This window comes from Lepeophtheirus salmonis, chromosome 4 (genome assembly GCF_016086655.4).
Source record: "Lepeophtheirus salmonis chromosome 4, UVic_Lsal_1.4, whole genome shotgun sequence".
Lineage (NCBI taxonomy): Eukaryota > Metazoa > Arthropoda > Copepoda > Siphonostomatoida > Caligidae > Lepeophtheirus > Lepeophtheirus salmonis.
In genome coordinates this window covers 32715092-32730458 of record NC_052134.2, presented here as the reverse complement: position 1 = coordinate 32730458, position 15367 = coordinate 32715092, and the positions used below count along the sequence as shown (strand labels likewise).

General features: G+C 30.4%; 1 protein-coding gene across 7 annotated transcripts; it reads right to left on the bottom strand.

Moving 5' to 3' along the window:
* Nucleotides 1-1499: 1499 nt before the first annotated feature.
* Nucleotides 1500-13762, bottom strand: LOC121115738 (synaptotagmin 1). Of its 7 annotated transcripts, none has more exons than XM_071887829.1 (12): nt 13119-13644; nt 12352-12631; nt 11323-11507; nt 9274-9374; nt 9047-9209; nt 8412-8498; nt 5572-5744; nt 5437-5507; nt 4772-4921; nt 4615-4703; nt 4273-4551; nt 1500-2546 (listed from the first exon to the last, which is right to left on the bottom strand). In XM_071887829.1, the coding sequence occupies exons 3-12, from the start codon at nt 11371-11373 to the stop codon at nt 2403-2405; spliced, it is 1308 nt and encodes a 435-aa protein (XP_071743930.1). In that variant the 5' UTR covers nt 11374-11507; nt 12352-12631; nt 13119-13644; the 3' UTR covers nt 1500-2402. The 7 variants fall into 7 exon arrangements, with proteins under 7 accessions (XP_071743930.1, XP_071743929.1, XP_071743932.1 ...); XM_071887828.1 differs by lacking the exons at nt 12352-12631; nt 13119-13644 and adding exons at nt 11680-11844; nt 11976-12039; XM_071887831.1 differs by lacking the exons at nt 12352-12631; nt 13119-13644 and adding exons at nt 11641-11844; nt 11976-12011.
* Between the last annotated feature and the right edge of the window lie 1605 nt (nt 13763-15367).

Below are 15367 nucleotides of genomic sequence, written 5' to 3'. Positions count from 1 at the left end.
GTTCTTTATTCTTAAGCAAAATGTGATGTCAGAACTCAACTCGTTAACAGCTCTTTTTCCTCTACTAGGTAGAAAGGAATAATCTCTTGTGAACTCAGTCTCCAAATTTTAGCTAGATTAGCTAGTTAAAAACAGCTCACAATACCTAGTCCTAATTTTTAAAAATCAGGCATCTTAAATAAAACATTTCTACTGATGCGTATATGTAAAATAATAATACAAAATTCATCTAGCAACTTGCATCACTCCCTAATTCAAGATTTTTAAATCATTAATTAGCACTGCCGTCTAAGATCATAAAAAAATCAAGTAGAACATTCTTTTCTACAAAATAACGTTATTTAGTAGTTTTTTTCCCAAAAAAATTATTAAGAAAGAGCACAATATTATTTTTGGGGAAAAGAAAAGAACTACATTATATTTTCCAAAAAAAAGTAATTTTATATTAGTGTCGGAGAAAATGAAATGTCAGCTGGAAAATTTAATGAAAATAAATCCAAACCCAACTCCCCAACCCCCTGCTTTTGCCACAAGGGGTGGCCTGGTTGGGATTTATCCCCCTCCAAATGAAAGATTTTTTTCTTTTTACTCAAAACTTAATATTTGATTTTTTTATATTAAAAATTTAAATTTTTTAAATTAATAAAAATTTTCTTTTTTGTGTTAAAAGCCGTGGATTTAGATTTTTTTTTGTAAACAGCTATAGATTTTTAAAATTTTATTGAAAAAAAATTTAATTTTTTGAAAATATCTATGAATTTTTTTTGTCCAAGAAATTTAATATTTAATTTTTTTTTTCCTAGAAATTTAATATTATAAAGTTTTTTCCAAAACATTCAACTTTTTGTGAATAGCCGTAGATTTAAAAATCAAAAAAAAAAAAAAAATCCAAGCACTCACAAAAATATAATTCTGCAGACGTCCCTGGTGTCTAGCAATAATTTAGGATGTTATTTTTGGAATGAAACACCTAATTGTAGCCATTATAAAAGGATAACGGTTGTTGCGTGTGCTCTTTCTTCTTTTTTGTTCATTATTGAATAGGTCCTCATGGTGTTAACTTCTCACTATGAAGTAAGCATTATTCCCTATTTTTTTATCTTTAAAAATGATATATTAAATTGATTAAGTATTTAATTACTTCAATTCTACTACGAGTTCATCCAGGACTTATACTTATGACTCTGCAATACATTCTCAGTGTTAATCATTGTCTTTTATGCACTTATGATTACTTTGTACAAAGATATTTTCTCTTACGTTAAAGCTTTGGAAGAAACAAAACGATATTCAGATTGCAGCTACAAAAAGCCTCAAACTTTCCCTGTAATGTCATAGTTTTTATAATTGTAATAATAAAATTCCTCTAGAATAAAGTAATTACCATCTACTATTATTAATAATTGAAACGCACATTTCATATATATTTTTTTCTTGTGAATATATTTTTTTCTTAAGAACAGGAGATGACATTCGTTCTACATATTTATTTTTACACATTTATTTTTTCAATCCATTTTGAGTTTAATACAAGAACATACATGTTAATTATTATTATTTCATATACGTAATATTATATGGGTTAGTTCAGCAGCAAATTAGTTAGGTTCTTTTGTTAGTTGGTTGGTTGGTTGTCAAGCAAATTTCTTTTAATATTTTTTTTTTTCGTTGTTTGGTATGTATCTAATAAAAATATCACTGGATGAAGAATTTTCGTGTTGTAATGTTTATATAAAAAGTTCATTTTTTTTTCGTTAGTTATATAAGAAAAATAAATAATTTTTTCAGTAAAATAGAAAATAAGAAAACATTTCTTCAAAGACTCTGACCTTAGAAATCAAAATGAATAAATAAATTGCGATAATTACTTAATAATAATAATTCAAAATAGTATTTGTGGTTAGTCCTGTATTTGAGAGCCTTTGAAAAAATTGAGAAGAGTATGAATAAGTATGTATTATAATATTGATATATATTCGAAAAAGGCCAACAAAATTGAGTTTAAAGATAGTAGTATTATAAGGAAATCCCTCTGATTGGGGAATTGGCGGGTTAAAAATGATTGAGGTGGTTGCTCCTAAAGAGAAAGTCAAGGAACTTATGAAGGAAAGTTTTTTTTTTTTTTTTTTTTTTTATAATATAGATTTTATTGCTTGTGCATAGAGAAAACGGGGAAAAATTGAGAAACATAATTGAGCAAAGTATTCTCTTTAAAAAGAAACAAAGGCTAAAAAATGAACAACCTATTTTTAAAAAGTGTTTTCGTTGTTTTTTTCTTTCTTTCAAAGAATCTAACAATAGATAATATTTAGTTAACTATTTGTGAGGGATTAACAAACGAATCTCATAAATAATAAGGATAATTAATAAACTAATATAATTCAAAATTCGCCAAAGAGTTATTATTTCTTTTTCTCATCCTTTTTCTCCTCTTTTTTGTCCTCCTTCTTTTCGTCCTTTTTATCCTTCTTATCGTCCTTCTTATCATCTTTTCCTTTCTTATCCTTCTCTTTTTTCTTATCGTCGTCATCTTCCGGCTCCGGGTCCTAATCACGCAGGGAGCACAAAAATAAAATCTTTAGGTTTAGATAAATATATAGAAGGGACAACCATTATTTGGGGTAGGCTAAATATACGTTAGAATTGTACATTCTAAGCACTTTCCCTATGTATAAATTAAAGAAATGCAAAATGACATGGTAACCCGGATAATTTGAATAATGTTTGGGAGGAGAAGAGGCTTAGCTGTCATGACTTTTCCTTGGATTAGCTACTAGTAGTTATGAAATTAAGGAATTAAATGCAAAGTCCACTCTGTATCTAGCAACAAATATCTATGTAGACAGGAATTACTCCTATGTCAATCTTCATTTATACTCTGAGTAGGACAAGAACTTAAAGTGGGTACCCACATCTGTCATGCGTGTACTCGTATGCGTGTATAGACAGTTTATATAGAAGAAGAAAAATGGATATCATGACTTTAAACCTCAAAAAATATCCCTATAAAAAAAAAATGAAGTTCTATGTTTGAGGAACAAACAGCACACATTTTAAATCACAAATCTGCTATCTCTTGAAAAGGAGAATTCCTGAGGTTAGAAAGATTATGAAACTTATATTTTTTTTGAAAGTTTATTTACAAAAAAGAATAATTATCATCTTTAAAATTCAAGAAATCTCCCTATCAAAAAATGAGGTTGTGCAATTAAAAATATGTCTAGTTTGGGGAAGAGAAAATGCCACGTTATTCATTTTTGTGCTTCCAATATTTAATTTATCATGGCATATTTCCTCCTACGTTAAAGATATATTTTAAATGACAAAACTGCTATATTTTGAAAAGGAGAATTCTAGAGGATAGAAAATTATAATAAGCAATGTTCATTGAAATAAATTGAGTGAAGACACATGATAGATGTGGTAGCCCGCCTTTACGCAGTTTATAACTCTCTAACAAGTACTCAGCGTTACTCTACGTCCTTCATGATGACCAATACACAAAAAGTTACTTTATACTTAGATTTTCTCTCCTCCAGAATGAAGGAATCATGAAAACAGTTTTGGAAACTAGAAAAAAATCCTCTTCAGATTTGCTATAACAAAAAACTTGCACGCTAGAAAAAGCTTAGAATTTACAACTTTAAGTAAAGTATTTGCAAGCAATTGTTTTAGAAAGTTCCACTGTGAGAAACGTTAAAATAACGTTGAGATTAAGGAAAGGAAGAAAAGAACAGCTGTTACTAGGACTTGGATTTTGTTCTTTTGTATACAAAATAAGTAATCCTAGTGAGAGGACAGTGCAGACAAGTTCTCCTGTCAAATAATTAGATGTAAAAATATGAGGCTTGTATAATGAAAGTTTAGGAGACAAAAACTTGAATATGTGGCACAGTACTTTCTTTGACCTGCACTGCTTTGTGATCTGAGAGTAATGACAAGAAAAAGTGCCCAGTAGTGATTTGAACAAGAGTAGATGTATAAATATAGCATCTATTACAGATTTATATATATAAAAAAACCCTTGCCTAGTTTCATCTATGAAAACACTTATATCAATGTTGATCACGGCCCCTTACCAGACTACTCCTAGTGACAGAGCTGTTTACTATTGAATAATCTTTTTAAGAAATAGGTAAATTTATTGCTCCCCTCTGACTAAATGAATATCCAATCCCCCCTATTACATTCCTTCTCTTGTTAAAAAACCTGTAGGATATTTAAGGCCTAGTACGCACCAATCCCAAGGAGTCAAAGCATATGCATACATACCTGCAGTACATGCCATTTGATAATGGGGCGTCGTGGATTTTCGAGAACCTCTTTAAAGTGTTTGAAACCAGGTTTATACGTCTTTTGCTGATTCCATCCAAGTTTCACCTTTCCAATGGGATCTCCACCACCAATTAAATCGTAATCGCAGACTGTGATATCCAAGAATACTCTCTTCATGTCCATTTCGTCAATTAGGAACACAAAGGACTCATTCCAATATGGATTCAAATTACAGGACTTGACGCTAGTCTTTTTCTTTTTACCGATTCTTTTACCCTAGAGATTGAAAAGGGAATAATATCGATATGCTTCTACGAGGCTCTATACGAGCAAGCTTACTTTTGAGTCAAACAATTTTATCTTTACATATGGATCTGAAGCACCCGTGATGTCCATCTTTTTAAGTTTTCGAGCTTCCAATATAGCAACTAGGGAAATAATTTATATACGTGTTTAAAATATTATACAAAACCTTTCTAAACTACAAGTAACTAACCCGTTAGCTTTCCAGAAGAAGGTACATATCTGAGGGACAAACATAAATCTCCTAAGTATTGATTGCTACCATCGTCCACTGGAGCTAACGCTCTCCATTCCTCAATTGGACCGGCTAAATCCACTGAGTTCATGGGTAGTTGATATTCACCTGTGGATAAATATCATAATTATAGCAATGTCTTCGAGCTTTTACAATTAGTTGTAATGATACTTTGAAAAGTACACTTAATAGTTCTACGGGTCTACGAGACTTTAATAGTAACTTTTTTAAGAGGGCTTAAAAAAGAATAACCGGACTGTTCAAATTCGAACTAAGCAGAGTATTGTTGTTTCGAAAGAAACTCTAAGGAAAGAGGAGACAAAAATAGCAATTGAATACGTATATTACATTGAATTCTGATAGATTTAAAATTTTTTCTTACTTGCGCTATATTCATTGTTTGACTCGAGTCGTTTTTAAGGATGGGATTTTAGTATATAAACAATACAGTTTCATTTCCCTCACGCTCAACTAAATTTCCATCTCTAGTTATTTTTTGATCGAGGGTGTGTGAATGAGTGAAAATAACTTACATACATGTATTTTTGAATGATAATTATTTCAACCGTCTTGTCGCCTTTTCCCCTAAGAGTCTCATAAATTGTATCTACATACATTCTTACCTGTTTGATCTGAAGAAGAGAATCTATCATAATCGTATACGGCAAAAACGAGGGTTTTGTCAAATGTATCCCTGAAAAGAAAAGCAAGTTCATGATTAAACAAAGTAGTCTTTGTTATGGTTTCTGAGTTCTTACACATAGGGGATATTTTTGAAAATAAATGTTTGATCGAATTTAGGATTTAAATTCTTCCGATGAACCTTAGTTTCGTATTTGGGTTTTTTATCAGGAAGGAGATAGACCTTGACAAAAGGATCCGTCAATCCTGTTGACCAATCCGTGGGTGGAAGATCTGCACATTCAATGACCTTAAATCAAGAAAAAATCATGTTTTTATTATTCTGATTTCTGCTTAAGTTATTATAAGATTTATATTTCTTATTTGTATTTTTCCAGAATATTTGTCAAGATAGGCTTAAACTTGAGAAATACAATTTAGTTGATAACTTGCCATGTAAGATCAAAGTTTACTCAATAGTTTAAAATAACGATAATGGCAATCTCTACAATATTTTGTTATGAAGGGAAAATTGTCATAATCTCAATGAGCATAAAATTCCGCCTGAGATGATGTCATAAAAAGTATGGTAAATCTGAGAGACAATATATTTGCTGACAGAGACTACATACTATATTGTCCCTGGTCCACTGATGACGTTTGAATATTTAAAATAGGGAAGAATAATTCATTAATAGAAGTACACATTTTTTGTGGGTTATCAAACTACACTTTTTTTAAAATGTACCATCACTGGGATTCTAGATATTTTCATATATCTACGTATTAGATCCTAAGATATCTGGGGAAGATAAATTGTTAAAATTGAATTGAAAAAAATAAATGAAAGCGAGAAAATTTCTAAAAGTGGTATATAAAAAAAAACGCGTGGTCCAAGGATATAAATTTGAATATGTGTATAATCGTGGGAGGGTATTTAAAAAAAATGTAACCTTGATATATATCTAATTCAATCTGGTTTTTGAGAATTTTTAGACTATTTTTACGAGGTTTGAGTCAACTTCTGAGTAAGAAAACAAGTCAGTAAACTACAATAGGTCAATTCATGCAAAATGTTGCTTTAATTTCAAATATTATATGGAATCAGCTAAGAAAATGCAATGGAAAAAAAAATTTTTTTTTAAATAATTTTGTTTCATAATTAAGAAAATGTTATTTAATCTAAAAAATAGTAGTTGATTCTTAGAGGTCTAGTTCAGAGACAATATTGATTTGATTTCAACTTTTAATGCAGAATTTGCTAGAACTCAATAGGAAACATTATAGGTTTTTTTTCTATTGACTTGCCATATTTTCCTTATTTTGAACCTTCAAATGTACCAGGACACAAGAAGTACTATAGAAATATCTATCAGCAGCTATGGTGTCTCTCAAGTGACCCTATCCTTTATGACATTTTATTAGCTTTGTGGCTTTTAAACTCATCGGGATTTCGATCTTTTTCACATCTCTGTAAAAGTTAACGAGAAAGCACACTCGTCATTGTATTTTTTAACATATTAATTATTCATAGGGATGTAAAAATTGATGGAATCCCGGCAGGCATAAATTTCTTGCAAATTTTGTAGTTTGGCAATCTGCAAACTATTCTTTCAAGTTTAAAATTAATTATTCCTTTTTTTAAATATTATATTAATATTTGCTTCCAGATGTGCCGTTCCTCAGAGTTATCATATATTTTATGACCTTATCTCAAGTGTTGTTCTTTTGCTTACCGTCATTCTACCAATTTACTCTCTCATACTTTATATGCATTAAAAAAACAAAAAAAAAAAAATAACAGTTGTGCAATTTTGCTTCTACAAGTGATTCTATCACAATTGTAACATACAAATTTTATCCTGCTACGCTTAAAAATGTATAAATTTTCTCATCTCAACGATAACATGTATTCACAGTATTCATGTGATATTCCTTATTTTTAATTAAAATTGTCTGTTATTTATTTCACTTTGATATATAGAATAATGTGCCTGCCTTAAGTACTCATAAATTTGATTATATTATTATTATTATGTACTCTCAGAAGCAGATACTTTATACCACACAAAGTAGAGAGTCTAAGAAAGCTTTCTTTTTCCATATGTATGGGGAAAATGGCTAGGAAGTTACTCATTTGTTTCTATACGTCTGTAAATACGTCATGTTTATGGTACCCAGAGAATTATTTCTAAATAATTCTTATTGGTATACATTATACTTTGTTTTGAAGAAAGTTTAATTAGAAGAATTTCCTTCAAAAATACACAAAACCTTGGAAAATTAAATTTGATACTTAAATGTGACTATATTGTTAGTTTCTATATACGCCATCAGGGCCTTGGGAAAGGAAGAAGTAAGGGTATGTTAAGAGAAGTGCCCAAAGTCTCATGTTTCGAGTAGAGTTGTCAATTTTTTGTTCAAAAGTCAAATTCCTAGAAATCTATTTTTCGGTTCCTGTGATGCTCATAACTCAAAAGTAATGGTATTAACCACGAAATCTCAATTGTTAAGTTAAAACATTATTAATATTTGTCCACTTCCCTATATAAAAGTTTTATATCTGGTGAAAAAGATAAAATGATTATGATAAAAGTTGCGGAAAAGTGGGAATCAAGTCCAGTAAATTCTCGAGTATTAGCTTTCGAGTACAAGTCAAGTATCAAGTGTTTGATTTTTAACTCAAGTCCAGCTCCCACTTTGGTAAGAGGGGGTACATGAGGAACAAGTGTTCTAGGTCCTGTCTTCTGACTCATTTATATTGGATTCTCTTGCTGTTAAAAAATGATTAGGGTAATAAAAATTGCGAGTTTGAAAGTTATTTTAAAATGTTTTGTTTTTAGAAACAAAATTCAATATTTTTTAAAGAAAAGTCAGTTTTATTGTACCTTTTATACCTCTAATACAACATAATCATCTCCACCCCGAGACACATAAAAATCATTTTTTTAATTTTCATTTAATTTTCAATACTTACAGTCACTTTCAATTCCTGAGTTGTAAAATCATACTCTATCCGGAAACGAATTCGGCCTCGACTCTCCTCTTCCTTTTTCTCTTCAAGCTATGTGAATATAAAATATGGTCAGAGTATATATAAATTGATTTTTTTTCAAAATAAGGCTTGAAATGGATAAGGAGAAGGGAAAAAAATAGTGGGGTCTTGTCTTTTAGCATCTCTGTCAACTAAATCCATTGCTTTCACTGACGTCACATATTTCACTATAAATCGAAGGGGACGTCATATTGGAGACATAGCAATAATTGATATATTCATTCAACAAAATGAACAAATTATCTTAAGGAAACTGGGAAAGATGAAAAAAAGAAAGCCCCTAACTAAACTGTTGGGTCTTTAATCATGACTCCATATAAAAACACTCTATAATTAGAGATAACAAGCCTATTTGCATCCTTAAAAAATAAACAAACCCCGACTAAACTATTGGGCCTCTAATGATGACGTCATATGAAAGCGCTCTATAATTGTAGATTACACCCCTATTGTGATTATTTTTTTGTACAGTTCTATTGTGGATCAATGGAACCAGGCATATGACAATTCCACACATTTTAATTACAAATGAACATTAAAACTTTGGTGTAACTTACGTCCTCTACAGGAGCCTCCTCATTTTCCACAAGAGCGTTTTCATCATCGTCTTTTTTATCTGAAGCACCTTTGGGTCGTTTTTTCTTACAGAACCTATAAATGCACCATCCGCATATCCCAAGGATAACGAGCACAATGGCAGCAAATATTGCCAACCACATCCTGAATAAATCCATAAGTATGAGCTGTTAAGAATATAAAATTGTATTTTGTCAAAGAAACTTACCATGGTTGCATATTAGTTTTTTTTGATAAGAAGTTAGCACCCTCGTTAACTTTGTCCTCTGCCGTGTGAAGCGCGTTGATGGCTTTTGTCTTAATACCATCCTTCAAATAAAAAGTAATACTGGATTAAAAACCTAGAAACATATGTCTATTACATAATAACGTGTAATCTAGCTAAAAGCCTCGCTTAACAGATAATTTTGAACAACTCTCGTTCTATTTTAATCATTTATTCTTTTTTTATATGTTCCTTTAATTGGTTAGATGGAGTTGCACTGATTTAGTATATGTAAAATTTATAGTATTGCAACTATTCCGACTAACCTACGAATCTTAAGTGAAGTCCATATACATCAAGGTTAATAGAAATACAAGGTTAGACCATCATGTAATCGGGTTTGCTAGAAATTTCAATCTGATGTATTGTACTGACCGCTGGGCAACACAGGCAGATTTTGACAAAACACAAAACCCCTCGTAGTCTATGACGTCACTATTGCGAGAATTTTCAATTTGCTTCGCAAGGAAAACATATTTTGACAAAACACGCAACCACTCATCTGATGTCAACATTAAATGCGTGGTGGAAGTCAAAGTTCAGTCGTACATGCGTTATGGTATAACCTTGTATTTCTATTAAGCTTGATATACATAAAGTATATTTCTTTCTCTAGGAATCACCTGGGCGCGAACCTAAATACATTGAGTTCAAGAGAATAATTTCTCCCAAGCGCGTTGTCCATGAGCTACAGCGATTCCATTTATCATTAATTCTACCGTCATTTTAGAAACTTTGAGAATACAAAAACAAATTTCGAACTGATTGCATGCAATATATATGGCTTGATAAAACAAATATAAACCTTTACAAAAATCTAGAGAAGGAGAAATCTCAAATAAATTTACGCATAAATATAAACAAATCCAATAGTTCGTGGCAAATTGTGGGCTTTAAGTATATTTGAATTTATGGAGTTTTACCACAAATATCAGCATTATTTAAGTATCTTAATTTAAATTAAGAGACAATAGGTCAATTTTTGGTGGAGTCACGGGCAAAGTAGAAATATGCCTTATTGCACCATGGATCCTTCCCTATTGTTTGTATCGTTTTATGTGAATTTTGTGGAGTATGATTTAATAGTTTTACTTTGACTCTTTGACTGATAATCCTCCAAAAATTGACTTAATGACTCAACAACAAACGATACGAACAATTAGGAAGGTTCCATGAGGTAATGAGGAGGCATAGTTCTACTTGACCAGTTGCTCCACTAAAAATCAACCTTATATTTGGTTTTGATGTGACATTGTAAACATATAGATTATATGCTATTCTTTAATTTTGGCTAAATGAATATAAATATGCAAATAGTGGCGCCCACGAAAAAATAATTTGAATATTTCATTAATAGTAACGTAATATCATTGATTAAAGAATATAATTTTGAGAAGAATGATTTTACTTTAATTTTGTATTGAAGACCTGCATATATTCTTTTATAGTCATTCAAATTATTGACAAAATTGAATAGAATTTCAGGGGCGTATGCAGGATTTTGTATAATTCTTTTTTTTTTTTTTTTTTTTTTTTTTGGGGGAGGAGGGGGTAGGTTTTAGGATTTCTTTTGAAAAAAATTTGAGAAAAAAATCTTAAAAATCTGTTCATAAAAAATGAAACTTTTTGGGAAAAAAATATAAAATTAAATTTTAAATGTAAAATCAAAAAAAAAAAAAAAAAAAAATCAAAAAAAAAAAAAAAAATTAAACTTTTGTAGAAAAATTTGAAAAATCCAATGATATTAAATTTTTGGAGAAAATTAAAAAAAATATAATTTAATTTCAAATATTAAATTTTGTAGAAATAATCAAAAATTCATAAATTTGGGGGCAACAGACCCTCCCCCTGCGGACGTTCCTGAATGTATATAAGAAAGTCAGTTAGAAATACTTCATAATTAAGTATAGGATTGCCATATTTATTAATATAATTTGGATAAATGACCATGTGACAAAAATATTTGGGGTGAGTAATTAAATATATACGTACCCCAGTCCCTTCCTCGGAATTTTCTGGTGCATCCCTCCGAATCCGACCCATTTTTAATCACAGAAATGGGCTATGATTCTGATAACTCTTTTTGTGTGTTGTATTCGCAATATTTATTTCCACTAAGGTGAACTGGTTTGAATTTACGTAGAGACTCTTTTTGGATTAAGAGATCACATCACATTCTATAAAGGATATGGCAAACAAAGTCATTAATATGCAAAATCTGGTTCATAAATAAATTTGATTAAGCCAATATGAATAATTTTTTGTTACAGAAAAAATAATTTAATTGAATCATGCAAAAAATGTGGTTACAAAGTTATTCGGTTTTTTTTTGTTGACGTATTTAACTGCCCTGCGTCAAATTAGTATGTTGTTTTCTATGTCTCCATAACAAATAAAACTTGTACACATTCAAAAGATACACAAAATCTAATTTTTTGTAATCTGGAGAGGATCAAACTGATGGCTGCTGATCAATCTTTAAGAAGCACAAATCCTTCTTTTCCAAATGTTTTTCTAAAGTATAAAAAAATGAAAATAAATAGAATAGAAAGTTGTGAGTTGAAGGAGAAAAATAAACACTTTTCCCTTCTAGTGCAACTTTCAATGTCTTTTTAAAAAGGATGCTCGCTATAAAAACTACATACACTCATCTACCTCCCTTCTTAGAGGACCTATCCAACACTCTTCTCTTCAAGATTACATTCATTTAGTCGTAGATTCATTCCTTCGTGGAAGAAAATAAATGTTTTTTTTTGTTTTTTTAAAGAAAAGAAAGGGAAATCCGCGAGAGCTTTCTCTTTCTCGCTCATTTGATAGTCTCTCGATTCCATATTGTATGTAACATGACCGCACCACCCTTCCTCCCACAATCCCTTGCTGTTGATATATGTATATATTTGAGATTCATTCGAATTCATTTCATTACTCCCTACCAAATATCTTTGTAATCACATAAAGTTTACGAAATAGCGAAAAATAATGAGCTGGCTGCGATGTTTTGTCTTTACTAACAGCACCAACCTTGTCTCAACATATCTTTTGAGATATTTTTTTGGAAGGAAGATAAATAGAGAGAGATAGAGAGAGTATATATAGAGAGAAACATAAAGATATGGATATAGAGTAGGAGGAGTGAGCGAGCGCGTGGAAGTAGAGTAATCTCTCGAATGGTTGATGAATGTTCTCCAGATGCATTAATTTTGCGATATGATACATTGCGAATACTCCATATCCTGGGCTGTTTGTAAACGGAAGAATCCATCTGGAATGATGATGCTTCTTTGACTGACATCTATCCATGCTTTGTAGAGTTTATAGATGTGTTAGTGAGAATGTTAGGAGATATTTAAGAAGTTTGTATATAAATAGTTGTAAAAATTGTAAAAATAAGTATTTGTTTTTTGTAGCGATGAGGAGTTATTCTTTTTAATTAGTATTTTTTTTTATTAAAAAGAGACTAAGTAAGACATAATCTTAATTGACTAAAAGAATATTTATAAAAAAGATAAGAAAATGGTTTAGAGATATATAAAAAAATAGATTAATGGGTGTGAGACAGAAGATTATTTCAAAATGCGTTGATCTATGTATTTTTATAATTTCTGCATGCATGCACACCAAAAAAAATCCCTATTTTTTTTTGTGTGCTCTTGTGTAAGGCCTTTGCTGTCTATTTTTGCGTTTTTTTATTCATAAATATATACAAAAATTGTCTCAAATATTCCATCAAAGGAATGAATTTGTGAGTATTTTTATTCGTTAATGAAGAAATGTTTCTGAGTTCTTACCTCACTGCCTTTTTGAAACTTCTGGACTCCAACTCAATCAAAAAATTGAGTCAACTATGAGTATTAAACATGTGGGGGAACAGACTTTGATAATTAGACACAATGAATGGAAATAAACAAACCAAAGTGCGTTTGATACACTACAAAATTAAAAATTTGGATCCCACGACGACTACAAGAATTCATCAGAAAGAAATCATGTGATATCTTTGCCTAGCTGCAAACACACGCCGCCAAATGGTCGATATGCTTTTGTATGCTATATAAGCAGGGGAGCTTTCTCCTGCAACATAATGGTAGAGAGGGAGAAAAATAAAAAAAACGAAAGGGGGACGAAACTGTGTGGTTGATTCAAATCTCTATATTTTTTAAAACTTCCCTGGATAAATTGCACATACATATATATAATTATTCAATATATAATCTCGGGGAAAAAACCTCTTCAAAAAAATTAAAGAACTTAAAAGTAGAATAAAGCAATAATTAAATAACATATAGAAATATATTGTATGTATAAATGAAAACTAAACATTCAGTTTGGCCTGGAGCAAAAAAAAATAATCAAAAAGTCCTCCCACCAAGGGTGAAAGGCAAAAGAAGAGAAAGTTAAAATAATAAGGAGAAGAGAAAAAGCTGTTCCAACTAAAGAGTTTTTTGTATGGGACAAGAAATTATTGTACGCAGTGTATGATTATGTAATCGCTTATCGTGTAGCAGTCATTCAATCAAGTTAGGGTAGAGAGATGGCATTCCAGTAATATTTTCTGAATGTCTCACTATGGCCCTTAAAAATAAGTGTGTTTTACTGGGCATGTAAGAGGAAATAAAAAGATACCTTAGATCCTTAGGTTAATATGTGATGTGTCAACATTGAAAAATCTTGAGAAAAATTAAATAAAGGAGAAAATCCAAAATATTATTTTTTCTTCATGTATACGTATAATAGCTCAATATTTCATATACATATTTGAGTCAATTATAGGGATTGTATTCCAATTTTTGGGATGAGTTACCGTACCTAATAATTTTAGTTAAAATTGTGATCCTTTATTTGATCTCAAGACTCACAAGTGAACCCGATATGACCCTTTCAAATATAATATGTCAAATGCACATTCTTTTACTGTGAAGATCAGTTTTGTCTACTTTAAGCGGAATTTGCGGCGCCTTGAAAGGGTTAAAAATAATAATCTGTTGATAGAAATGAACGATCATTTCTGAAAAAGTACAATATAATCCAAACTCAATTTCGAGAAAATTATTCTTGCTTACTTTTGTGTTCAAAGGCCACGTATGGAAAAGTTAGAAGCTCATTAATAAAGCTTATAATATGTTTGAACACATGGATAACTAAATAGGCTGTTAAAACACTTTTTTTTTGTAGAATCTATAGAAAGGATGTCAAAACCATGTTTCTTAGAGATAAAATTTAATGTTAACGCAAAGGTAGATCTGCCTTAAAAAATGAAGTCTTTAACTTATACACTTTTTAAATAACTTTTTTCAAGGCATGGTTATTTCTGGTATTGTGGATGAATATCGAAATATTCAGCTCCAAACTTTTTTTTATAATGCCGGTACATAAGAAATAAAGTATTTTCAAAAGCTATATATGACATGGTTTGAGATTCGACCCAGGTTTCACTCCACCAATTGGGATAATATCAAGTATCGAATTCTTATAAGTAATAACATATTTTCTACACTAGACTTCAAATCTTAAATACAAAAAATGCAAGGGTTTTTTGGATATACTCATTTTTGTAAAGGTATGTCTAATCTCACGGAAATAAAAATATAACTTCAAGTTCTACAAATGAATAGTCAATTAGTCAAATCTCTGTGGTTTTGAGAACCTGTTGTTGTTTTGTGCCCAAATTGGACTTGATTTAGTCAATCTCTAGTAGCTGCTGGTCATAAGATTGCACAATATCACGCGTTCCGAAATATGGATATTTTGCTCAAAAATTGAGTTTCTGGTGCTTTGAAAAAAAATAATTCAAGAAATATTGAGTAGTTTGACTCCAATTGGGTGTCATTTCCATAAAGAAGTATATCCTCGGCATAATTGATTAAGTTTTCACGAATATTGTTCATTCAGTAAATATATATAAGTTTATATTCACAAAAAAGCTTAAAAAAGTACACGTGAATAGCTTCACACCTTCTAATATAATGAAAATTATGAAATCCTAATACTGTCATGTCATGGAATTCTAGAGGCTTGGATTAATAACGCAGGACTTTCA

Excerpts from the sequence above, each read along its gene's own strand:
- LOC121115738 (XM_040709858.2), bottom strand. The coding sequence starts at position 11,373 with ATGGGTCGGATTCGGAGGGATGCACCAGAAAATTCCGAGGAAGGGACT. Across the intron at positions 9,375-11,322 it reads ATTCCGAGGAAGGGACTGGG|GATGGTATTAAGACAAAAGC; the intron begins GTACGTATATAT and ends TTTTATTTGAAG. Across the intron at positions 2,547-4,272 it reads TCAAATGGCATGTACTGCAG|GACCCGGAGCCGGAAGATGA; the intron begins GTATGTATGCAT and ends CTGCGTGATTAG.